Genomic DNA, 26,387 nt, shown 5'->3' with positions numbered 1-26,387 from the left:
GCTCTGAACAATTTGTCATTGATATTGGGGATTTCTTGACCATTTTGATGATGAACACCAATAATTGTTTTTGGCAAGTATCCACATTGAGTCTGGACTTGGCTGCTCTCCATGGACGCGACACACAGGGGTGCACCACCAGACCTTTTCTCTCTAGTTCCCTCAGTCCTCACACTCAACTTTCCCTCTTTCTCTTTCACTCTGGTTGTCTTTCTTTTTTTTATCTTCTCTGTCCTCCTCCTCTTCCCCTGAGGAATTCCAACTTAACATTATCTCGGTACACTCTGTTCCCTGTGATCAGCATTGGAGAATAAATACTTCTCCCCCCCTCTTACTGAAGCCCGCCAATAAACAAGGCTGCTGATCCATCACACACACACACACACACACACACACTCTCTCTCTCTCTCTCTCTCGCTCTCTCACACACACACACACACACACACACACACACACACACACACACACTCTCTCTCTCTCTCTCTCTCTCGCTCTCTCACACACACACACACACACACACACACACACACACACACACATCACTCTCTGTCTCACTTCATCACACACACTGTCTCCCTCTCTCTTTCTTTCTCTCTTTCTGTGCCAGGCTGTCAGTCTTTATCCATCCTTGTATTTCAGTCAGTTCCAGTCTTTCTTAGTGAGTTTTCTCTTTCTGTTTCTTTCCTTTATTTCCTCTGTGCTCTGGGCCATCCACATGTTCAGCATGTGGATAAGAGGAGGCATGTTGGCTCTGTCTCCTGTCTTGGTGTGTGGGTGGTGCTGGAGACAGGAAGTAGGTCATCTGCAGGGGGCTGCTGGGAGATGTGCGCCGAGGAGAGGTGGCCATGCAGCTCCTCGTATCCTGCCTGCCATCCTCTCCAAATGTCATTCCAGAGCCTCTTTGAGCCCTGTGTGTGTGTGTGTGTGTGTGTGTGTGTGTGCGCGTGTGTGCGCGTGTGTGTGTCCGTCTGTGTATCTTTCCAAAAGCCCTTTGGCCACATCCTGTCTCCAAGCATATCAACCTCAACCTGCTGTCTCTCTGCTGTGTGCTTAGGAAGACTGGCACAGCAGTGCTGGAAAGAGATAAATGAACAGAGCTCAAGGAAGAGAGGGAGAGACTTGGAGTCTTGATAAGAGCAGATCGACAGAGACAGGATGCATTGATTCTGAATAAGGATATTTATTCCCCTTCCTGCCTATGCTTCTCTTTGAGCCATCTCCAGATGATAGATGTCCAACCTTAAGCCTTTACCACAAGACACTGTCTGGATAGGAAGACACAAGAGATATGAGACCAACGCTTTGTGCAGTTTTATTTTTTTTACCCTACAGTGGGTCTGCACCTAAGAGCCTGAAGACTTGAAGAACAGAGCAACCACTATCTGGAGAGAGAGAGAGAATGGTTGGTCAGGGTCGATGAAATGAGTGAGCGAGGTAACAGAGGTCCATTGAGGAGCTATAAACTACAAGTGCCCTAAGTACCGGTGTCGCCTGGCTCAGGACCCCTGCAGAGATGATGATGTGTAGCCCTTTGTTAAGCCCCCGCCTCACGCGTCATCCTGTTACAGTCTGGGCCTATTATAAGACCTCAAGAGATGCACCATGGTCCCCTCCCCACCGGTCTCAACAGAAAGAGACATTTGTCATCGAGGAGGAGGGCGCTGGTCCCATTAGACTGTGCATATGTTTTCTTCCCTTATCTTTCCAGTACATACTGAAGTCCAATACATTCCATAGACATTACTGGCATACCCACATACCTAATGTGCATAGAGGAGCTTGTTGTTTGTGCTTCCCTGGATTTGTTACTTTAAATACTCTCTTTCATTATAACAAACAGTTACGTACAGTTGAGGTTGACGTTTTAAAGCCTCTTTGTATTTGAGTTGCCAAGAGGCAGCTTTAAGAGTGTATTGCTTTGTGGCCAGAGTTAAGAGCATTAATCACCTATCTTCTAGCCGTTCTGGACACACATCTTCCAACAGACATAATCATGTCTTTACCACATGATTAACACTTGATAGCCGGATGAACAAGGCACTAATTTGAAGGTTTAAAATCCTCAGTCTGCTGTATGCATTCCAGACTCCCAACACTTTGTGGCCTTTTGAACCAGAGAGCCAAGACCCATCTCTTTCCCACAGCAACACTGTTTGCTCGTAGACCACTGGTTCTAAATGAGTAGAGTCTTTAGAAAGCAGACTGTTCTGATCAAAAAGCTGCAGAAATTAATATTCTGAAAACCTTAAGTTGTGTTTGGAGACATCATCTTTGTTTCACAGGGCAAGATGTATATTACAGTATCAAGTAGGGATAGTGATTCAAACTCCTGTGTACAAACTACTGTGGTTCTCCCTGGTGTTCTAAGGGAGGGTTCTGGAAGGAACGCCTGTTGACCTAATGTTGTCAGTGGAGAATTTTGTTCCTCCCTCAATACCAGAGTTGTAAGACTAACTTAACTAAACATGAACCTTGAATCTGACCGGTTCTAGGGGAAAACACTGAGTTTTCTGAACCTGGTGTCAAACTGAAGCTAGCACTAGCAGCACAAGACTTGTCTTTGCTCTGCTTGCGGTTATATTGTATTGGTAAAGAAACAGCTCTGTGAACATCATATCACAAGGCAGCCTCGCAAATCTGTTTCTGGTTTCCTCTTGTGTATGACATAATAGATGGATTGGTAATGGACACCCAGCCGTATAAATGACAGTGTGCTGTCATTCCAGGGTATAATCATTAACTAATTTCACCCCAGTCACACAAATCAAAATAAATGATGTACTTTTTCAACTCAATTTGCTCATCGAGATGGCATTCATCTTGTTTACCCCTGCAGTTAGACCCTGCAGACTGTCTGTGTGTGTCAGTAAAGCGATATCTAATAATCAATCCTAAGAAGTTGTTCATTACAAACATAGACATCTTGTTTGTCTCTCTTCAGTGCCTGGTTATCTAAGTAGATGAAAATGTCTGCTCTTCACTGCGGGTTAGCCAGTCATTATCACACATTTAGCTGTTTAGCCGCAGACCTCCTTATCAGTCTCTTAAAGCCAAAGAAATTATGTAATTGCATAAAACAAGTCCTTTATTTGACCTAGATTCACCTCGGTAAATAAGCCATTTCTTATTGCATAGTTAGTTGCATATTAAACAGAAAGTCTACTTTAGATTCAAAAGGTACCCTGAATCAGTCTTGAAAACGCTGGTAAATGATCTTGTGTGCACAAGCACTTTCAGTACGAGGGCGTGTGTCCAAATACGCCTCCTCTGTCAGGATTCTGTTCAAAGAGCTGTTGACATGTTTAAAGCCAGAGAGAGCTGGGACTGGAGCTGTTGGATTCTCCTGAAGCCCAGCATTACCACCTGCACATGAAGGGAGGGGGGCACAAAAGTGGGGTTATGAGCAGAGCAAATAAACTGACCATGCTCAACCAGTGGCCAGTAGTGTTGTCTGGCTTCAGGCAGCCTCATCTCCAGGGACAACATTCGCTGGAGCAAAAGTCATTTCAGTTAAAAACTGAATCATTTCAAGCAACTTTCCGGGCTTTTATCCAAAAGGTGGTGATCTCTTGATATCAGATCCCCCACATTTACCCTTTTCTACAGTTTTACAGGAAGTGTTTTTTTTTTTTTCCCAGTGTACGGCCATAGCTCAATAGAGCAAAAAGCTATTTGTATTTCTGTCTGTGTACTTATTCCTTGCCTGTGATGAATTGAGTCAAACGGTTGCATCTCTGATAGCTGGTTGCTGTAAGAGCTAAGAGACTACATAGGTGGTATAAAAGGGGTTACTCCTCATCCTGGCCTTTGCCCCTGAAAGAGATGACCTTAGCTCTGCTATGGAACACATCAACCAGGCCAGAGTGTATATGTGCTATAGACTTTGGATTATGACATGTTGTTCATGATATATGATGTGAAATGATGGACCTCCATAATCTGTCGTTGTGTAATATTGTTTTGTGTCATCCTGTTTACAAATTCCTTGCAGTATTGATTAAGCTGCTATCTTTCAATCTAGCCTCTGCTGCATGACGTGTTCTGAAGACTGTCCTGTACCTTACCCTACTCTAGACTGTACAACAGTATCTTTTTCAGTGCCATCAAGGCAAGCCTTTGACCTTTCTTCATCTCAGAATAACATTGTTGCAGTGTAGCCCCTGTCTGTGTTTGTGATGACACTGCCCTTTAGCATACATGTTATTGGCAAGCAAAGTGCTTTACTGATGTTTATTTCTCTGGCCTTTAGTCTAAAACAGCCCTCAAATGGCATCTAGAAATCGAGTTTAGCAAGACCTGGAGCGTGATCGATGATACACTTCTCTAATGGGCCTGCTTGTCAGCTGAACTTCCGCACTCAATTCTGCTTTGGGGTCGCATTGACTAATGTGGCTGATTTTAATGGAGCCGATTGGCACTGGAACACTGTGACTAACATCTCTCCTCCGCTCTGCCCTCATCCTCCCTGCTCCTCCCTGATCTATCTATCCCTCTCCAACCTCCTCTGCTCTCTCAATCCCCTGGCTCTACCTTTCCTCTCACCCATCTCCATTGTCTGGTTGTGCACCTTCTCTCTCTTTCTCTCCCTTTCTCCTCGCTCTGCTTCTGTTTCTCCCCGACTCAGTGTGACCAAGACCAGTGCATTCAGAGCACCAAATTCGCTTTGCAGGCTGCTGCCACGCCACTGCTCCAGAGCGCCGAGCCGCCGCTGGTGCCGGAGGAGCCGCCGCTGCCGGGCCGCACCTCGCTGGGGGGGCCGTGTCCCTCGCTGCTGCTGGGCCAGCCCACGCCGCCCACGTCCACGCCCAACCTGAGCTGTGACGGCGAGATCATCCCCCCGCACCCATCGCATCCTCCGGAGCCCCCGCACCTCCACCCGCACGCGCCGCACCACCACCACGTGCCGCACCCCCACCACCACTTCCTCACGCCCGAAGAGGCGCCCTCGCCGCCGGGAATGCTGCCGTGCGGGAGCCCCCACAGCCACACCGTGCCCTTCTACCACCCGGCCAGCCAGGACTCGCTGCACGAGGACTCGGTCAGGGGCCTGGTCAAGCTCAGCTCTGTCTGACCCCCCACCACACCAGGAGACTGCTGTCCATCCGACAGATGAACTACGCCCACAGCCATATCAGTAACAGGACAGGGAAAGGGCAGATTATTTCTTCCAATCGCCTCAACATGCAAATGCCTATTACCCCTCCATGACTCTGACACTATGCCTTTTCCACTTACACACACACACACACACACACACACACTTTTGGTGATTCTGAAAATATCAGAGTCCCATCCAGCCTGCGTTTTGCCAACACATACACACACTCACCCCTCTGCTGGTATTGAGAAGTCCTAGAGATCCACCGATCTCTCATCATGGCCTGATAGTCCCCTGCCCCCCACCCTGGAAGGTCCCAATCAAGCGCCCTCTAGAGGCAGAGCATAGGCTGCAGGAATGAGGGCTGCAACCATACCTATGGTGCCATTCAGGGAGGAGGTAAAGTAGTAGTTCCTCCTGAACAAGTTAAAGACATGAGAAGGAAAAAAAGCTGCTTCGTTGTTCTCATTATTATTTTTCTGTCTCTTTATGGTGTGGCGTTGAGTCTGGTGTCCTCCTTTTGTAAATCAGACACAGTCCAGCTCGCGGCTCAGCCCCCCATGGACTCCTACATTTGCCTTTCGAATCGGAGATTCTTGTCCGCAGTGCAGTTGGCGACATGAGTTGCTGTCATCATGTCACATATCACTCGATTATTATTATTATTTTTATTATTATTTAATTTTTTTTATGTTTCAAAACAAGACAGTGTTGTGTCGTGCCATACTGACTACTTTGTTTTGTTTGTTTTTCTCATGTTATATTTCCTGTGGATATGAATAAAAGCCCTACATTTTAATGGCAGTCTTCTGTGGTGGTCTCTGTCCCAACGGCACACACAGACCCTCAAGTTGGGCAGCTGAGCACAATGTGTTGCCAGTGTGAAGACCCAGTCTTGTGATGACCGCCATCAGCTGTCTCTGGCATTGGACTTCTCTCTGTCTGTCTGTCTGTCTGTCTGTCTGTCTGTCTGTCTGTCTGTCTGTCTGTCTGTCTGTCTGTCTGTCTGTCTGTCTGTCTGTCTGTCTGTCTCTCTCTCTCTCTCTCTCTCTCTCTCTCTCTCTACAAGATGTTTGATAGCTGTTTTTGTGAGTAGGGCTCCATCTGGCCTTAGGCCCTCTCCAGACTCTGAGTGTGACATAAGTGTGACACCTTCCTAACTAATACTGTTGTGTTTGTGCGTGTGTTTCTGTATGTTAGTGTGAAAGTGACCGGCCCTGGCAGTGAGGCACTTTCACTCTCAGAAAACAACCTCTTATACCTCTTCTTTAAAGGTTGTGTAAGGACCTGATGCCTGGCCCAGCCAGCTGAGCCTTAATTTATTTTAGCTGTCATTAAGGCCATTTGAAAAGATCTGTCGCCACCTAGTGGTCAGAGAATGGAAGCTATTTTCATTGAAGCAGGGTTGGGAGGGTTATTGTCCAATAGCAACTTTATTGAATTCATGTCGGGTATGTTCCTATGCTAGCAATTGGGCAACTTCCATGTTTAGCATTTTTATAACCACTGTACTAATTCATGGAAGATATAAAATATACAAAAAAATCAGAAAAACCATATACACACCATGAATAATGGAATCACGACTTTACAAAGCACTGATATTATGCATATGTATGTTTATTGGAAATCACACAAACAAGATTAGTTGCACTGTGGGGTACAACTAAGGACATTTCACATGCCTCTCTTTTCCTCCTGAGAGGGTTGCACCTTTATCAGAGAATCCCACTTGATCGACTTCGAATGGAAGGCTTCGTGTCAACTCCATGTTACAGGAAAATTGTAAACAAAGAACTTGTGTAGAGGTAAGGTACTTGTGTATCTTAAGATTGCATTCCAGAGCACTGTTTCCAGTCCATCAACAGAAATTCTATGTGTAACTAGGTTCTTTATGCAGTCATGCAGAATAGCAGTAGATCAGTCAGAATGCACTCTGAATTGTATTGTATTACTGAGCCTTTATCTTAGTATATCAGCTGTGCTTGGCTTCACAAAAAAATGTTTTTTAATCTAAAAGAGCACCACCATGTTTGAAAAACAAACAAGATTCATACTGAAGTTAAAAATGAAAAAGAATCGTAAACAAACTGATAGCCACGCCAGATGACTGTATGCATTCGGTTTTCAGCTGTGCAGAATCGTTTGTCTTGGAAAACATTTGCTTTGAAAGTACTCGGTCTCAAGTGTTTCAAAGAACCCAATAAGGACTTGTTCCCATTTTGTATGAGGATATGAGACAAACCTATTTGTCCTGAGAAAAAGGAACTGGACTTTGTAGCACAGCTATAAAACTTTTATAGAATATTTTTCTGTTAATGTAAATGTAGCACATCTTGTATGTCTACATATACTGTCATATGCTCTAGGACAGTATACATGACAGCCATGACCTGAAGCTTGGGAAGAGAAAAGATGGAATAGTTCTTCACTGTGCGAGTTATGGCTCATGTCAAAACAGTCAGACTCTACTACATGATTCACATGTTCAGGAAATTCAGAGGAGGTAATAACGGTACTGTGGTATTTCACCCTGAAACAAACCAAGATAAACCATTGCTGCATCACTAGATCGTTGTGTAACCACCTTTTGCACTGAACTGACATTCCAGGCCAACTATATTGCTGGAGCTTTAGACAAACACATTTACAGTCTCTGATGTACATTAAGGGTCCTCTGAGGCCTGACGGCATGTCATCCCTGCCAGGTGTGGCCTTGTGAAGGCAAGGTCTCCTACTTCACCAGAGACGCACCTCCTCCAGCTCTAGGTCTCATCCTTCACCAGAGACGCACCTCCTCCAGCTCTAGGTCTCCCATGACCTCCAGGTGGTCAATGCTGCACAGGTCGTGCATGCGGTGCCTGAAATCCAGCAGGTGGTCCCCATTCACTGCCAGTTTAAACTGGTGGGACTGGCACAGGATGATTATCTGAGAGAAAGGGATGCAAGAATGAGGACCATCTAGTGCTTTTTTTGTTTGTGAAAATTAGAGGTTAAATGTATGATACAGGTGGACGGATTCTCCCCACAGTATTGGTGGGGGAATAGTTCTTAGAATAATGTGCATGTCAGTATGGTGTATTAACACAACGAAGTTCCAAATTCTATTTCTAGAGTTTCCATTTAGCCCACAGTGTAAACAGTTAAGCACCTCAAAGTACTGTCCAGGAGCGAAGGGAAAGCGACACAGCTCCAGCTCCTCATGGCCCCAGCCCTGACCCAGCAGCGAGTTGCGGACGAGGAGACCCGACTTGATGCGAGCATTGAGGTGCAGGGCAATGTTCTCTGAGCCCCGGCTTCTCAGATTGATCGTGAAACTGGCAACGTGCAGTGAGAAAAATGTACGGTGTGTAACCATTTAAATGAAAAGCCTTTAAACTTAACCTCCAAGCACTGCAAACATGAAAACAACAGCACTCCTAAAATGGACTTTTAATTCAAGCTTCTACCTCACAAATGTAGATAATAAGATGTGTTAATATGTAGCACCTGCCATAATAGAGAACAGTGAATATAGCATACAATACATTATCTTTAACAAAGGTTAGAGTCCTACACTCAGAATTTTGTCCTTTCAAATAGTTGGTGTTGGGCCTACCTGTGTGGAAATGAGCTGACATGGCCAGTAATTGTAATATGCTGTCCAGGACTCAGTCCCCCCAGCATACTCCCCCTGTAGGGTATACTCTAAAGAAGACATCTTATTTTACAAAGTGAATCTAGTTTGTTTGCAAGCAAGACATCAATTTGAGCATTATAAGTCACTTACAAGGTCCCCTGATTCAGAGAATATTGCCTGTTGAGAAATAAAGCAAATCAAGCTAGACATGGTTGAAGAGGAAAACGTTCCAGGCCACTATTTACAATATCATTTGGAGGATCCTTGACTTAAAAGCACTCACTGAATTTGGTGTGAAGGCAATAGTGCATACAGAGACCCTCCCTGATATTGAGAAAGTGTTGATTGTCTCCACCGGAAGTCTGTGTTTGTACTCCAACATATGTTTGCCATTTACCGCTACCTACATGAGAGGAAGATAGCACAGGTGCAATGAATCAAGTCGTTGAAATATCTGGTTTAAGAGATGGTTCAGGTCATTGTCATTTATGCTTTCAGAGAATGTGAAAGTAAGTCTGGGGTCTTCGATCATTTCAATGGATGTATCAATACCTATCTAACATTAATGTTTTATTAATAGCAATTTACCTTAAATACGTCTTCGTGCACTAGTATGATAGCTTCAAACATGGACCCCTGTTTAAAGGGCATCAGATCAAATTTCTCCTCGCGGCCCCAGCATTCTTGCACTAGAGAATTGCATACAATACATGGGGTGGACACGAAACGTGGATTGAAATGGAGGGCAATGTCTGCCCGTGGTTTGGTACTGCTACCACAGGCCAGGTCCATATGGAACCTAGGGATATAAAAAAGATATAGCATAGACTTTAGCATAGCATCCCAAATAGCTTGCAGCAAACAGTCAAAAATTGAAGCTCAGTCAGAGAAATTAACCATGAAACCATAATAAAGTCACATGTGGACCACATTTGGCACGCACCTGTCTGCATCACATAGCACAGTGCCCTGAATGAGTACAATATCCCCTGGATGTAGTCCACCAACTATATTTCCACTAAACGGAATTGTCTGCAACATAAAACAGTGTGGAAATGTTATGGTCTGTAGGCATCTCTGAGTTGTACACTAGGGTTCCGTGTAATTCATGGTTATAGCTAATATCATGTGTACAGACTCGAAAAGACACAGGCCGCATAACTGCTCAAAGTAGGACTTACACTATTGACCTTCTTAATCACTACATGTAACTCACACATGCCAACGGATCAAATATCTAATGTAAGGGAGTCATTAGAAAATATCTGCGTTATAAATGCAAGTAACGTTAGGGCTAGTCAACTGATGCTGGTGGGCTAAAATAGGCTCTTACCGGATTTACGATGGTTTGTTTCGCATTTGCTACAGACATTGGAACGTCCGACTGAATAAGCCTATAACGATATTCGCGACAGATTCATTAGACCACATATGTGGACCGGTTTGCTTTTAGATCCAAATACCTGCTTTCCCGTCCGTTATTTAGCCTACAATAAGGCTGCCGATAGGGTACGCCCACATATCCATGTGATTCAGGACAGAATTAACCAATTAAAGGACAATTGAGAGAAAAAACGTTACTTCTAAAATATGCCAAGAATACGTCTAAAAACAAACTACACAGACATGCCACATGTGCATTTAAAATCAGAAGATCAGAATATTGTTATCTGGTGGACTTCTTGGGATATTGTTTGCATTACACTGCATATTGTTTAGGATTTTATCATAACAGTTGTATTAAATTGTGAAATAAACCCTATCCGATTATGAAAGTGATTACAGTCAGTTGATCTATCACACTGCAGTGTCATCCAGCAACAGGATGTAGGCCCATCATGTCTATACCCGACATGAAAGGCAACTGTGACTGAATACCCCAAATCGGCATGAGCTCTTTAACGTGTAGTCAGTTTTTCATACACCTGTCAAGCAATAGGCACAGGGAACACTTCAAAAGTGTTATGCTGCTCGTATCTGTGACCGAGCAGGAAATTTCCATCATCTCGTTCGTGTAAAGTTAAATGAACACTAGGTGGAGCCAAACATTAACATTATGGAAATAATGTATTGCGATATTTTGAACGCAAGTGAGCCTAGGCTCCGGCAAGCCTTTCCTATTTTATAGCTTACAGAAATTTGATTAATCGCCCACTGGGCAATGTTTTGGGCCCTGGGCACCGTAGGGTCTAACACAATATTCAGGCCTATTTAACTAAAGGTTGAGGTGATTGGTTTCAACATTTGTTCGTTTCACCATTTTCATTTTATTATGCTTCTAGGTTGGTTGACCATATTTAATTGATTAAAATCTAGTATTTATTATAATTCATCTACAGATATTTCATAGAACCGTGTGGGCAAGAGAAGAGAGGATACTAATGTCAATATGTTCTTACCTTTTATTTTTCCATTAAAAAAAAATGACCACAGACATTGCAACTACATAATTTTATTTATAAAAAATACAAAAATTAAAAAAAGTTTCCATAGGAAAGCAAATTATAGATGCAATCCCATCTCTTCAATAATCCACTTCCAAATGCACTGTTGAAAGCAACTACACCCTTTTGCTTATTAATATTGACAAACTGACTACCAAATAAAAATACATATTTAACATACAAATACAAAGTAGAACAGAAAGGAATTCAGAGAATATGAAGGGCAAATGTTCACATTTCAGTATGGAAGATGAGATTTGATAACTTAAATACATCTATAGCAGCCACTTCCGGACATGCAGCCCATTCTCTTTCATAGTGCACTCTGGGAATTGCCGTCCTCAGAACTACACCTTGAGTGAAATGACAAGTACTCATGAGGGATGCTTTAGAGATTGAGATGCACATCAGGATTTAACCTACATCTTTCATACTAGGAAATTAAATAGTGCCAATATGTTTTCCCCTTCATATTCTCGGTCAAGTAACTGGCCTTTCAATGCAAGTATAAAAATAGACAGGATAATAAAAAGGGGAGGGGGAATAACACAGGATGAGACGTGTGTGCGTCTGCAATGCATCAGGAGTGTTGGCCCCATAGAAGTATGGACAAAACAGACACCAGGTCACTAAATGCACAAAATGTCTGCCCTAAACTGCAGATTGAGAGCCCTTAGTCTAGACCATGAATGTGGTCATGTTACTGTATGGTAGACTGATGGCAAACGATCACTGTAAGACTTGTATTGTTTTATCAGTGAGCTGTGTGAATTAATACTGTTGTGCATGGTGGATGGGGTGGTGCTGGTGTTGGGGTTAGGGTTTAGAGCACATGTGTGGGGCAGGGCTTGGCTGGGAGTTCAAGGCCGCTCTCACGCCCACAGCCGGACGGCATGCTGCCCTGGCTCAACTCTTCCGCAGGGGTGGGCATCCCCTGGGCATGGATCTGCTGCATGCACTGCCTGTTAATTACAGAAACGTGGTTAGCTCATCAGTTACCTTTCTACTGTTGATTTTAAAAACACACAAAGTGATTTCACATGTATGTCCAGTGGAAGATTTAAAGAACTTACCAGGCCGCACGGGACATGACATAATGGATCTCTGGCCTTTGGAAGCCATTGAAGGTTGAGGAGGCAGCCACTGTGTAAGCACCCATGTTCTCAAACAGCAACCACTCGCCACACTGCAGGTCAGGCAGGATTGTGTGCTCCACAATGCGGTCCAACCCATCACAAGTTGGGCCCCATATGTTGCAAGGGTACAAGCGCTCATCTGGCTTGGGTTTCTGCACGAGCAGGAGAAGAAAACAATGAGAAGACTGCAGTTCTACAAAACATTTATAATCCAACAGTTAAATTCGGTTTCGGTCAGTGGACTTAATGCCAGACTAAACTAGTGTGAAGATTTCAACGCAAAATCACCTTGTGCAAGGTTGGTAGTACATGGGCATGGTCATACAAAATGCAGTTGAATGACCCATAGACCCCGTCGTTAACGTAATACATCACGGTACGGTCACTGGTCGCATCGTCTTCCTCTGAAAAGGTGAAGAATAGCAAGAAGTCAGCAACAGAAAGCACTTTGATTAGGGCTCACTTCACATAACTGCCGTTCAGATAGAATCTACATACCATCAGAGGAAGACTGCTCATTCATCACAACCTTCTTGGCAATGATGTTGACAGCAAGAGTGTAAGCTGAGGCTACATAGTAGCGGCCGGGCTCGGCGATGATCTTCACCCCGGAGTCCGCAGGGAAGTACTTATCCAGTGCAGGGTTGATGACCACTGTGACCTGTGAGGTAAGGATGGCAGGTTAGCAAAACCAACTCCAATGACCAATACATCAGCTTGTAGTGCATCGAGTGACTTCAGTGTCATTAGATGGTTTGAAACACACCTCCTCAAACTTCAGCTTGGTGTCTTCTGATCCAGGAAAGCCACCTCCAATATCCAGGAGAGTCATGTTGTATCCCAACTCGGCCTAAGTGAAGGGTCATTGATTAAATCATCAGTTCCAGAAAATGACTAGCTTTTTATAAATCCATTTTTCCAACTTTTCTGTATAAAGAACATTTAGTGCTTTCAATAGAACTTGAGAGGGGAGAGAAAGACTCACCCCCATGTCAAAGACACATCGGGCATCAGAAATGGCCTGGGTGTAGGTCTCGGGATCAGTGCAGCCGCTCCCCACGTGAAAACTAACACCAATGACATCCAGACCCAGCTCACGCGCACGCTCCAGTAGCACCCGGCTGTTCTTCAGGGTGGCCCCGAACTTAATGCTCAGGCGGCACACAGCCTTTGAATCGTCAGTGGCAATGCGCAAAACCAGCCTGACGACGGGAAGGCATACAAGTTAGAAATACAGAAATACAAGGTGACAAAAGGAGGGACTGAGCACAGCGATTGCTTTTGATCTGCTGTCATGGTAACACTTACTTGGCATTGTCATGGAAGCGAGCCACCTTCATGAGCTCCACTTCATTGTCAAAGGTCATCATCTGAACACCATGGCTCAAGGCGTACTTGATCTGAGACACCTGTTTGCAGGGATTGGCATAGATGATGCGGCTGGGGTCCACACCCAGAGACTGCACCAGCTGGATCTCAGTCTAAGGAAGACAGTAGAGGGACCAGTCAAAGGAGAGCCGACAGTGCTGATAAATGTGCATGTAACAGGATATAGCATTGTTTTATAGACACACTGGGTAATACTATAGTTTGAGTAGCAAAAAAAACATGCATTTGCAATACAGATTCACTCCTAAATCTCTTCCATTTTACATTTTAACATTGAGCAGACGCTTTTGTCCAAAGCGACGTACAAGGGAGAGAACAGCCAAGCTACGAGCAATAGAGACCTAGTGTAACAATAAATACTACTTTACATAAAAAAAAAATTGAAAGACAAAATAGAAAAGATTTTTTTCTACAAGAGGGCCTTGTACAGAAATTCAGTGGTAGTAAGGAAACGTGGATGTACCTTGCTTGCACAGTCAAAACCAGCTCCCAAAGAAGCCAGGGTCTTGACCACTGCCTTGCCGTCATTACACTTAACAGCATAGAAGGGTTGAACCCGAGGCATGGCACGAGCCCAGCGGAGATGCTTCTTCAAGACATCCCCAAGGTCAGCAACATAGAAGGCATCCTTGTCATCCTGAAAGCAAGACATTGTAATCAACTAAAGGAACGAGACACAAGAACTTCAACAAGAAAAGCAGTTAACAGGAAACGGCAAACAATGAAAAAACGCTTAAGAGTACTTACAGACATGGACAATTCATTGATGTTCTGCTCCACAATGTCCCGGGCACTGAAACCTTCCTCCAAGAAGGTGAAGTCAAAGTCAGCGGGAATGAGAGAGTTCATGATTCCAACTTTGGATTGCAAAAGAACTGTATGGAGAAAAAAAAAGGCTGAATTATAGAGCAGCTAGGCAGGTCATATATTATAGAACATATTTCAGCAGTTAAAGTAACTACCCATTCATGTTTTTTAGGCATAGTGAGCCCATTTCATAGACCTATTACAACCCAACCAATCTAATGTTCATATAGTGCTTATATTGCCAATCACCAGTAACAAGTCCAAATTACTTTACTGCTAGCAATTAAGGTACTAAAAAGGTACCACTACTGTTTGACAAAGGAAAATATAAAGATAACAAAATACTACAACAGAACACTGTTTGACACACACACACACACACACGTGTCAATTATTTTAAATGACTACAAGGGACAAATATGCAACACAAACCCATCCACATTAAAATACTCACTTGGATAAGAAAGAGATGGAATAATTATTTTAATCAGGTACAGAGCAGCCAAGGTGGTTCTCCTGTAAAGTTGAATCCTTTTAGATAACACTCAAGGCCATTCCCCTCTGAGTAGCCAGTGCGCGCTCTTCTCAAGTGATTATTCTGTGGAAGGACCATATCAAAATACATATGAAGTTACCCAGCTTTATTTTCACGTCATTAGGTAAAATAGGGTGATACTTTCAATGGGTGATACTTCCATTGTGTTAATGATAGTATGTAACAAAGTACAGTATGATGATCTAACAAAGATAGGTGACTTTTTGTTGTCGTTACATTTACAGGTTTCAGACTGTAGTGTCTATTTCTTAGGAATGTTGAAAAAAAATCTAAGCAAAAAATAAGCCAAATAAATTATATTTATATAAAACACTCTCTGTAAAGTTGAGGGGAGATGGCTGACCAAACTCGGTTGACAGCTGTTGATAGTGTAATTTGTTTGGCTTTTTTCGCTTACATTTTTTAAATAAATTAAAACTTTTAAATGTTTTAATCTTTTTTTTATATCTGAAATATATATCTTCATTGATTTGTGAGGCACCTGCCAACCAAATAATGATGAAGGGTAAGTCATCCAGACTTGCACTCCTTTTCAGAAGATGGCGGTATTACACCAAACGTTGTTTGCCAACCACCACATAGGAGAAACTGGGACGCAACCCCGCCACCCCTTTCCTTTAAGACTCATTCGACCCAAAGCCCACACAAGCAGTAGGAGTACGCGCTAGCATTGTGATCAGCATTGAACTGTTAATGATAGAATACAGGTGATGTTTGTTTTCTCATGCGCAGTTGAAAGCGAGCCAAATCAATGGGAATTGTAGTCAGCACCATTATCGATTTTTTTTTTTTTAGTAGCGCAGACCTTAGCTGTCATTATCTATCAAGTCCAACACGTGTAACGTTTCTAACATTGCTGTATTCACGTTAGCTAATGGTAAATACCATTTACAGTAAGCAGAAGGCAGGAACATTCATACTTTGTGTTCGCACCACTCTCAAAAACACTCTTTAGATCCGTTAGATATAACGTCAACGTTAGGTAAAGTTAAGGGTGGAGGACCATTCCCAACAAGCCAAATTGACACGAGTTAACGTTAGCCTACCACTCTCACATGACAGTATTTCAATTCATTTCCGTCTTTAACTAATAACGTTTGCATTACAGTTCCACATATCATGTTTAAACACCAAGGTTTATTTTGGTGTAAAAAAAAAAATGAACTGAAGAGCTATCCCGTTATATAGCTAATTTATCTGACGTTAATCTAACGGTTAGTGCGTTGAAGACAGCTATCGTAAGAGACCACGTTGTAACAGGAACGCCATTCATTCCAACTTAGCTGACGTTACTATAAGTTATCTTGACAATCCTCAACGGCTAGCCGATGTTATATGTCTTTAGGGACTTAACATAATTATTTGACAAATTGTAAAAACAATACACAGATATTTAGTGAAAGAAGATCGAAAAGTATACTAAAGTCTAGCAGATGTTATAAATCGTATAAGACAAATGCAGCGGTATGCTAGCTGAGCTAGCGACGCATAGGAAAGCCGGGTAATTAGATTACGGATTCCACTCTAAATTATACTTCACTATTTATAATATATTCATGCAAGCAACATATATTATACATACCTTTAAAAGCATTTACAAAGAGTTTTCCCATTGGATCTGAATCCTTGAAATAAAGTGTTGGTTTACTCTTGCCGACAAGCAACGGGTTTTACAGTGCAATAGTGCCTTCCTTGCCTGGCTGAAGTCGGAGTGGAAGCCGGTAGAGGAACGCTACCGTATATATAGTTTAGGCGTTTCCACGGCAACATACCAGCTAAAACCGGACTTCAATCTCTTCAGGCCATGTGCGAACCGGTTTTGGCTTGTTACCGGCTCCACGCGCTCGAAGTGAAGGCAATCTACTATAAGGAGAACTTTATAAGGGAATGAATGGAATATAACAGAATGGGAGCTTTTATATTTTTTAATATAAAACTCCACGAGACATCAGTGCCTGAGGCCAGATAGATTATTAACTACACTGTGCTATTTTCCCTTACCAGACAGCATTGTATTACCCTTATGTTAGTTTAAGAGGGGAAGTTGTGCTATAGATTACCAAGGACATGTAATGCGAGTTGTTATCACAAAATTAATTTTAAAGGGTAGAATGGTGATGTGCGACATGACACAAACTGAATCTGAAAATGTGTTCTTATCGATTGTAAACGTGGCAATTTTATTAGATTTCGGCTTCTTTGCAGGCATCATAAATTATAAACATATTTGCTTACTATTTGCACCTTAACATAATGTAGCCTAAGCCTCCATGTCATTTAAGATTAGAATATGTGGTTTATGGTTTTGAGATGTCTTTTCCGGTCCATTTGGCAAAGATTGGTCGCCCCTCCTAACAGGAAGGGTCTGACATCCATCGTCACGTAATAGCCTACTTGTTGAAAATGACCACATGTCTCACGGTTGACAAAAGAGTAAGATATAGATATATAGATACAGGCTACTAAAAATGAACACGACATTGTCCCAGTGACCGATCCCCTTCCCCCTCACCTAAATGGATCCGAAAGTAGCCTACTTACAGTGACAGTTAGTTAGCTTCTGCATTTCCCTTCTTCTACACGTTTCTTTCACAAAGCAGTTTAGTACCTGCAATTCATGCAGAAAAGTAGAAAAAGAACGTTCTTTGAACAGATGCTGTATGGACCCTCTGAACAGGTCAAAAATAGACAGCACAGGAAAATAAGCCTTTTCAGAGTTTTATACCCTAAAAGATCTAATGAACTTTAACAGAAAGGGAATGTACACTGTTTTAGTCGTTTGGTTGGGAGGGAATTTAAGAACAATGAAGTTCCACATAGTCCAGGCAAAGTAGCGTTTTACGACAGATTAATTGTAAAATATCTTTTTTTCAGATCATTTCTATGAGGTGTCCAGAACAACATACTAAAAGTCCTAAGAAATCCTAGTTGAGGAAATGTTTAATTCTCATCAATCTGAGATGTGTGCTAATAATGCATGGTAAAAATGTACCTCAAAAATGTAATTCTTTTTCCTTTACTCCTATCAAAATGAAACTTTACACAATGAAAGTACCCATTAAAAGTAAAACATTTTGTATTACAAGTTTCTTTTTAAATTAATTTGAATATCCACATGAGCTCCATACTTATTGAATATGTCCATAGGCAGAAACACCAATATTCCCAATCTTCATCCAATCATCCTACTGCCAATGGGAGATGGCAATGTTGCTTTTAGACTGGCCTCTAACCTCAAAACGGCCTGACTTGGTAGTACCTGCCAGGGGTACAGAGTTTCTGCCTATTCAATCAGGACATATTCAATAAGTGTGACGCTCATGTGCATATTCAAATTAATTTCAAAAGAAACTTGTAATACAAAAAAAGTTACTTTTTATGTATACTTTTCCTATGTAAAGTTGTATTGTCGTAGGAGAAAAGGAAAAAATTAAGCCCATTTGGGTGTATTTTGGGCATATTCGATTACTGTATAGCTCATTTGCATATTACAATTAATTTTCAAAGAAACTTGTAATACACAAAATGTTACTTTTCATGGGTACTTTCATTGTGTAGAGTTTTATTTTGATAGGAGTAAAGGGGGAAAAAATGCTTTATTAGCACACATCTCAGATTGATGAGAGTTAAATATTTCCTCAACTAGGATTTCTTAAGACTTTTAGTATGTTGTTCTGGACACCTCATAGAAATGATCTATGCTGAAAAAAAATCTTTTACAATGAATTCTATTTTTGGCTCCAAAATGGGCTATTTTGCCTGGACTATAAGGGCCAGGCAGTTAGTGACAAGATCTCTAGCATTTAGCAACCCTGTCCTCTAAAAAGGAGATTGTTCTGTGCTTTACCAACTTCTGCTTATACTGAATACGGCAACATCTTACAACCGACTGCTGTTCAGTTCTGTCACGATGTACGTCCATACTGGGAAACCACACAATGAGTGAACTTCTGGACCCATGTTTGTTCTGCCCTCTAACAAGACAGAAGCAGACCATTTGCGCAGGGTCACGTGAATCAGTGAGTCCGTCTGGTGTCTTAATCCTGGAGTGACAGCAGGTCCTTGCGGGTCAGTGCTCTATCTAGAGCAAATAGTCATAGGGGAACCCTGGCTGACACTGGTATATAATAAGTCATATGGAATTACACAGTCAGTCACGTAGATACGCAAATAATATTTATACATTTACATATTCACATCTTGTAAATAAAGGGAGGCATAGTTTTCACTGAGTGAAGACAGAAAAACTTGACACCACCAGTCAAGGCGGATAACAATACTTAAGTTGGTCAACCATTATTTTTTTTTTTTAAATGGGTGTGCCTTTTTTATTTCACATGCAGTCAATATGTAAAGGGGTGGCAATAGAAATTATGATTATGTCCCTTGATGGTAAACCTCAGTAAAGTTGAGACATGATTTGAATAAAGCATTGTACTAAAATGATTTCCAAATAATATGGGTATAGGAACAATTCACAGATTCACAGAGTCTTGTGTCTCATGTATCTGCAGGCATCTTTTTTTTCACCCAGTGTGTACATCTTGTTTTAGAGGGTTTTTGATGGAAACATGCTGACACATGCTGGCTTTCAGTTCTATGTACAATCAGGGCTTCTTCTGAATAGCATGTGTGGTGGTAATGAGGAATCTGACAAGACAATATCCATGCTGAATCTCCCAAAAAGTGCAATTATGAGTTTGATTTTACAACAGAATATTTAAATAACCTTTCGAGAAATTACAATGAGCAAAGCTTTTTATACACTTTGAGTTAACAGGCATCACAAACATTATAAGTAAAATGTATATACATTTCTTATAAAGGTGAAAGATATTGTTCTGTGGGTCCTTTCAATGAGTTCCTCCCGTGGGTTTGGGCAGATGTTTGGAGTTGAACATTTACATTACAAGATAGTTTCTCGTGTCACCACAGTGGTAGGTTTGAATGGTGATGTATTTTGTGTTGTATTTTATGTGAACCCCATTACTCTCTGCAACTGGCCCTGAATTGAACTCCACCCATTACAGTTTGGTTATGAGAAACTCCGCCTAAGAAGGGAAAAGACTAGCGTGCAGGTCCAAAGCCTGCAGTCGCACCAGTTTCCGTTGTAGGCTTCATGTAGGAAACTTTATTAACCATGAAAGGCTACGCTTCTGTGGCTAAGCCATAAATGCATTTCCCAGATGAACTAGTTCACGTCCCCCCCCCCCCCCCCCCCCCAACAATCGTCTCTCTTCGACCCCATCCAACACCCCCCCACACACACTACCACCACCACCAACCCGTTCAGCTACATGGTGTTTCCATGTCTACTGTCTGATTTCCTGCCAAGCCAGAGCATGAGGTCATTTTTTTATGACCATGCCTCAAACCCTAAGAACCACATTGCTTTTTATGAATGGAATTATTGGAAAAAAGGAAAGTGAAAAGTGAGAGCAGGGGGGAAAGAAGATATGTCTGTTCTCTATCCACCCACCTCCCACCCTTAAAATCTTGGCCCCAAGGATGTCGGACGCAGACAGTAACCCCTGTTGCATGTGCCTCCCCTCTCCACACAGGAAGTCGAGAAGGGACACTGTGCTTCTCAAGGCTAATTCATTTATTTATCACAGGCATTTTATCTGGTTGGCTTGGTGTCACGGGATGGGGAGAGCATGGGAGTAGTGACCCTGAGCTCAACTCTTTCTCTGTCTGGTTCAACCGCTCTCTCTTTCCTTTTCTATCTCTCTCTCAATTGTTTAAGTTGTATGGGGCCTCTGTTATCAACTCCCAACCAACTGTTATCTGCACGCTGCACAAAGGTGTCACTTGTTAACGCATCTCCACCCAGTATGCCAGTATGCTACTATAGAAGAGGTTTATTAGATTATTCATGGTGTTTTCATCCTAGATTGGTCATATGCTAGGTAGTTGTTATGGCACACTGAACCATATTATCCCTGTGTGAGCACTCCTGTAAATGCAGCCGGCTCAGCCACTGACAGCTGCTGCCTTTCATGAACAAGTGACGTCACGTACACGTGCTTGCAACAGTTAAGTTCATTAAGTTATCACAGAACAAACCCACTAATATCGAGGTGGAGGCAAACTAAACGCTTCCCTCTAAGCTTGCGGATACGCAAAGGTGCAAGGTTTAAGGTGTGCACACACCTGTGTTTGTGTGTGTAGGTGTGGGACAAGTGGATTTCCTCTGTCTATATATGTGTACCTTAGGAGACATACACACAGACACACACACACACACACACACACACACACACACACACACGGCTGAAGGAAAAGAGATTGCTGTGTGGGTGGCGGCTGGCTGAAGGATTTGCTGCAATGTGGGGACAGTAAAAAAAAAAAAAGAGGGACGGGGGAGTGGGGGTAGGGGAGTAGACATAAAAGGAACCAGATGTCAATCAGCGGCCCAAAGTTCAGCTCCCCCACCATAGCATTCGGTAGGCTGGATTTGGATCATGGGTTAACCGCAAAGCCCAACCTCTAATGGGCCCGCCAGCGCAGGGATCTCCTCATCAAAATCAAACTTTCCAGTTGGCAGGATGTCTTTCCATGAACTCCACGTCATGAGTGGTTACGCAATGGCAACATATCTTAATTACACACACAGACATACACACACACAGACATAGACACACAAAGAGGTTAAGCAAGCATGGACAATTGGTGGGTGTCATAGCATTATGTTACTCATACAATCCATTTTTATGTCCCTTTAAGCCATGTTTGAGTAACTGATCCATGAGTAACTGATCCATGAGTCATTGCTTCACCGGTTATGTAACCACGTGACACAACTATTACTCACTCATAACACAGCACTTGCACACAGTGACACACATGTGCACTCCAAAAGCTAATAAAAAGACATGTTTAAACAACGCACATTACTCATGCAGGTTGTAAACAGAGACAGCGAGTTGAAGGCATACTTTTTATCGGTGAGTTTAACAATATCTGAAATCTCTTTTGGAACTAAAGAATCTCCAGAATTCCCTTTGTTCAGTCTTCCCCATTGGCTTCCTGTAGCTCTCCTACAGTCCCATAGAGTATAGGGGGTGTAAAGGTCAGGCTGAAATTGGGAAAAACCTTCATGTCAGACTCTTCTCTTGGGCTGGAATACCACTGCCAGCCGTGGCCAAAGTCACACCAGAACATGGGAGGGAATAAGGAACGCACAATCCCCCATCTGTGCCACTGATGCCAAATCGGTTGAAATGTGCTTTTAAATAGGCATTGTGTGGATTTGGCCAGGAGTAAAAGTGCAAGAACAGAGGAAAAGTCCCTGATACCCTGACATGTTAGTGCTCACAGAAGCTGGACATCAGTAACTCTTTTAACTCTGGACTGCACTCTACACACTGGTATTGGTTCATTCTGCACCTTTCATATTAAGCAGAACCAAAACAGTCTTTATGAGCCCTGTGTTTTATACTGGAGATGCAAAACTATAGGAAAGTTTAGACCAGTGTAAGGGGATGATAGTTAGAAAATAGAAATAAGGCCATCTCAGGCAATTCTAGGTAAACACTCCAAACTCAACATTAAAGCACTTAAGAAGTAAATCATAGGCCACATCAAAAACTATGTGACAATTCATGCTGAGAAGAATACTGTGGTTGTTCAGGGAGAAAATAATTCCTTTTGATTTCTTCTTCTCCTTGGGGTAAGTATAGGGTCTGCTCAGAGTCAAAGCATTTGTCTACTAGAGACATGTAAAATGGGGGCCCTTTTGAATGTAGATACGTATCCATCCACAAACACAAATAACAGAGTGAGTGACTGTCTGGCATTTATTGAAATGTTGAGGCTTTGCTGATTTGAAGTCAGAAAACCTCAAGCGCTCTGGCCTCGCAATCTATGTCCTGGGTTCAGCAGTGAACGCCTGCATTGCAGAGGTCACAGCATGGCCATCCAAACGAAACGAGGATCCAAAGGTCTTCTCAGGCCAATGGTGTTCATGTTCTATTCCGAAAGGACTCACAACGGAATCAGAAAGACCTTTTCATGGGGAAAAATAAATACTTAACACTGCCATTCTCATGGTTATGGACCCACTTGAGTAAGTGGCTGGAACCTTGTGTGGTTGAAATTACACACATAGGAACAGGACAAGCATTCGTCATGGCACCAACTACCTTACATCCGCTCACCACAAAATACAGTGTGCAGCATGCAGTGGCATCTTCAAACCAGGCAGCAGCCACGTGGGCAGACGGCATCCATGGGGAGATCTATCGCCGCATATCTTTTATGACTTGTCAAGTGGTGCGGTATGGCGGAGCTCGAGCTGGGCTCAGCCGTATGGAACTCCTGAGACCAAGGCAGACGGGCTGAACGCCAAGGGCGACGGCAGTGAGATCACTCTCTCCATGTGCGTGTCCCGAGTCAGCACATTTCTCCCTCTCCCATGGGAAGAGGAGGGCCCCAAGACAAAGACAGAGTGGGAGAGAGTGGGAGAAGGTGAAACAGAGGCATCAGAGAGCAAAGATGCAGATAGACAACTAGAGGGAGGAGAGAGATGGAGGGTCAGAGGGGAGGTGAGAAAAAGCATGGAAGAATTAGGTGCCTCTTTTTCTGACCAACAAATATTATACACATTTTGGCATCTTGAACTTGAGTCTCTTTTTTTTTGCTGTGGCAGCCACATCAACTGCTCTAAAGAAGGTTCATTTACTGAATGTTAAGCATTAACAAATGATTTAAAAGCTGGTGCAGGTCTCTCCTCCAAATATTGATCTTTGTGCAGAAAGGATGTGTAATAGAACCTATGTACAGTTGTCTGCCTCAGTGCATGAATGGCAAGGTCTTGTCTTCTCACTTTGCCCTCTCTCCCTCCTGCCAGCCCACAGTCACCCCTCTCTGGCCTCTCAACGGTAAAGTAATGATGAAAGTAGCCTCAAACACGAAGCGGCAGAGAGGGGGGAACCACTGCCCTCTTTTCCTAGAAATTCATCCCTGGCCCCTCGCTTCATTTTCTCTCCCCTTCCACTCATTCTCTCGTTCACTGAAATGGTGTGAGGTTCTCCAGATCCTTTGAACTTCCCACCAAACGGCCCCAGACAGTGACGTGAGTCTGGCGGTGGCTGCGCCTGATCCCAGTGAAGCGCGCAGCGGGTGGGATTAACCTGTCAAAGCAGCCCCCTCCCCCCCCTCACCAAGCCCTAACCTGCTTTTGTCTCGCCGCTGTCCTACATGGAGACCGCCAAGACTCCTCACCCCGGCTGCAGCCACTCAGCTGCACACAATGTAATGGAGCCCATGGAAAGGATGGAGCTGATAGGGCAGGACAGGGACTGAGGCTGTGGGGTGACATTATGCGCACACTGAAATGGACTGTAACTGTTTCACAGCGATCATATTCAAAGATGTTGAGCTGACATAGGCACAACTGGGCCTTTAGCTCAACAGTAAAATATCCAGCACATGGACACTGGTATTTGTGTGCAGAGTAGCTTAGAGAAAAAGATACTTAATATATTTAAAGGTACACTTCTGGATTTTATTTTAACCCGGGCATCTTTTAACTAGGATCTGACAAAAATCAGTCCAGAGTTAGAATACTGCAACTGTAGAAAATGATTGAAACTTAAGCTACAGAAACTGTAGGAACAAAAACTGTTCTACACTTTCTTACAGTTATCAAGGTAAATAGACACAGGTCTATCTCTATAAGTATCTTTTCCATGTAAGGATATGAATTTAAAAATATGAATTGCCACTTTTTTCACCAGTAAGTGCAACAAGCCTGACTTAGGTCATCAAGCTAAAGGAATGCTACACACAATAGTGCAAGTGCAAGGTTGAGATAACATTCTATGACCAGGTTTACACGTATAAATCTGTAGAAATTGGAAGCAGAGAACAGTGAAATGTACCCTGCAGCAAAGTAATTGCTTAAGACATAAGCTTTTGTTTGTGTTCTTGTACAGTTTCTTTCTAAATCGCTATTCATCCCCTCTTTCCGCCTCACTTGACATATGATCTGTCCAGGTCAGGAGTCCATTTAAAAAGCTCATCTTCAAATCTAGGATTTGTATGTGTGACCATCTGCTGTTCACAGGCCCTTTAACCCAAATACAAGATGTCAAACATATTTAAACATGAGTACATGTGGTGAAAGCAAAGGCTGGACGTGAGCTGGCTTATTCCACCAAGCATCCGGTGACCTATTTATCTCCTACAATTTGTTAAGTTCACTTTGAGGCTAGTGTTCCTACCACTGGGAAAAAAAAGAACACAAATGTAGATAATTAATGAAAATGTACCCTTGAAAAATGTTTTTGATCCCACATCAGGCAAAAAACACTAACCATACCCTACTTCCCTTGTTGTAACAGGACCTGTTTGGAGGAGAGGACGTAAAAAACCTCCACCTTACACCAATTTCAGTTATGTAACATCTCAATTGAAAAGAAAAGTGCCTATTCATTGGCTCACCAGTTGTCCAAGCAACTTTGGTGTCCAGTTGGTGGCAAGTCATGACACATGTGCAGTTGTTCTGCTGGGCTGGAGAGCAGTTTCCTGCATTGTAATCGTCATGGTTATAGGAGATCTGGGACACTTGAAGTAGGTCAGGCGCTCGCTGGCATTTCTAGGAGCACGGCACACTTTTCTCCCCAAACACAAAACACCGGAATTAACCATCACAGAAACGGAACACCAAGGACTGACCCACTGATGAAAAAAAGTGTTTTTCTGCTGGGGAGAAAGCCACTGGCTAGTGGCTAAGTGTCAGTTTCTTTTACGCCACCTTACAACATATACATATTACAGGAAATGTCAGCCTTTTCATTTTGACTGCCTTCAGTCATTTCTTTTGTGAGGACCGTAACCAGGAACCAGACCTACTCTTATATTCACACAATCAAAAGTGTGTTTATTCAAACGCTCTAGAAGCTCAGATACCCCCCCCCCACACACACACACTTCTTCCTGTAGACACACTGCTGGATTACTTCTCAACCGGTCGTAGATCATCAGTGGTGGGGCGAAGTTGGGAAGCATTGGCTTGCCAAATGGAGTCCCATAAAGAACAGCCCCCCACTCTCTGATGTCTTCCATGCTGGTCTAGACTGGACCCGACTGGTTTGCTACTGCTATTGTTGTCAAGGAGCCCCCGCTCCCTTCAGTCACTCACATTGATTTCTTTTGTTGTGAATGGCCTTGCACTGTCCTTTTGTAGACCACAGCTGGCAGATTTTGCACCACAGAAGTGAGCAGGTCATTTGTGACGACTTGATAACCATTCTGGGCCATAGTTCATGATTTGATATGTTGGCGGTCAACTGCAAAAAACTAACACCAGGAAGAGTGGCAACAAGACACTTTT

The 26,387-nt window shown here is 42.9% G+C and overlaps 3 protein-coding genes across 3 annotated transcripts in view; 1 reads left to right on the top strand and 2 right to left on the bottom strand.

The window, feature by feature from the left end:
• The window catches only part of LOC308374577 (palmitoyltransferase ZDHHC14-like), a 55,164-nt gene extending 49,333 nt beyond the window's left edge, over nt 1-5,831 (top strand). The window contains exon 10 of the mRNA XM_080850377.1: nt 4,625-5,831. Coding sequence (XP_080706503.1) covers nt 4,625-5,071 — 447 coding nt within the window. The 3' untranslated portion in view covers nt 5,072-5,831. The remainder of the gene's footprint in view (nt 1-4,624) is intronic.
• A 2,046-nt stretch (nt 5,832-7,877) lies between these two features.
• lgals8b (galectin 8b) lies at nt 7,878-10,089 on the bottom strand (the record flags this gene model as incomplete). The annotated part of the gene is made up of 8 exons (XM_080850532.1): nt 7,878-8,027; nt 8,250-8,415; nt 8,697-8,785; nt 8,868-8,894; nt 9,001-9,120; nt 9,306-9,516; nt 9,661-9,749; nt 10,051-10,089. The coding sequence occupies 8 exons, from the start codon at nt 10,087-10,089 to the stop codon at nt 7,878-7,880; spliced, it is 891 nt and encodes a 296-aa protein (XP_080706658.1).
• A 1,071-nt stretch (nt 10,090-11,160) lies between these two features.
• On the bottom strand, nt 11,161-16,752 carry odc1 (ornithine decarboxylase 1). Its single transcript, XM_080849591.1, has 11 exons — nt 16,632-16,752; nt 14,948-15,091; nt 14,434-14,561; nt 14,150-14,323; nt 13,606-13,778; nt 13,283-13,499; nt 13,064-13,147; nt 12,796-12,958; nt 12,586-12,701; nt 12,235-12,449; nt 11,161-12,123 (listed from the first exon to the last, which is right to left on the bottom strand). Exons 3-11 carry the CDS (start codon nt 14,533-14,535, stop codon nt 11,985-11,987), a joined length of 1,383 nt encoding a protein of 460 aa, XP_080705717.1. The 5' UTR covers nt 14,536-14,561; nt 14,948-15,091; nt 16,632-16,752; the 3' UTR covers nt 11,161-11,984.
• Between the last annotated feature and the right edge of the window lie 9,635 nt (nt 16,753-26,387).

This window comes from Sprattus sprattus (assembly GCF_963457725.1).
Source record: "Sprattus sprattus genome assembly, chromosome: 13".
In the NCBI taxonomy this organism is placed as follows: Eukaryota; Metazoa; Chordata; class Actinopteri; order Clupeiformes; family Clupeidae; genus Sprattus; species Sprattus sprattus.
Note: the sequence above shows the minus strand (reverse complement) of the source record. Positions and strands in the feature narration are given on the sequence as shown.

Excerpts from the sequence above, each read along its gene's own strand:
- odc1 (XM_080849591.1), bottom strand. The coding sequence starts at position 14,535 with ATGAACTCTCTCATTCCCGCTGACTTTGACTTCACCTTCTTGGAGGAA. Across the intron at positions 14,324-14,433 it reads TCAATGAATTGTCCATGTCT|GATGACAAGGATGCCTTCTA; the intron begins GTAAGTACTCTT and ends TCTTGCTTTCAG. Across the intron at positions 13,500-13,605 it reads CGCTTCCATGACAATGCCAA|GCTGGTTTTGCGCATTGCCA; the intron begins GTAAGTGTTACC and ends TCCCGTCGTCAG.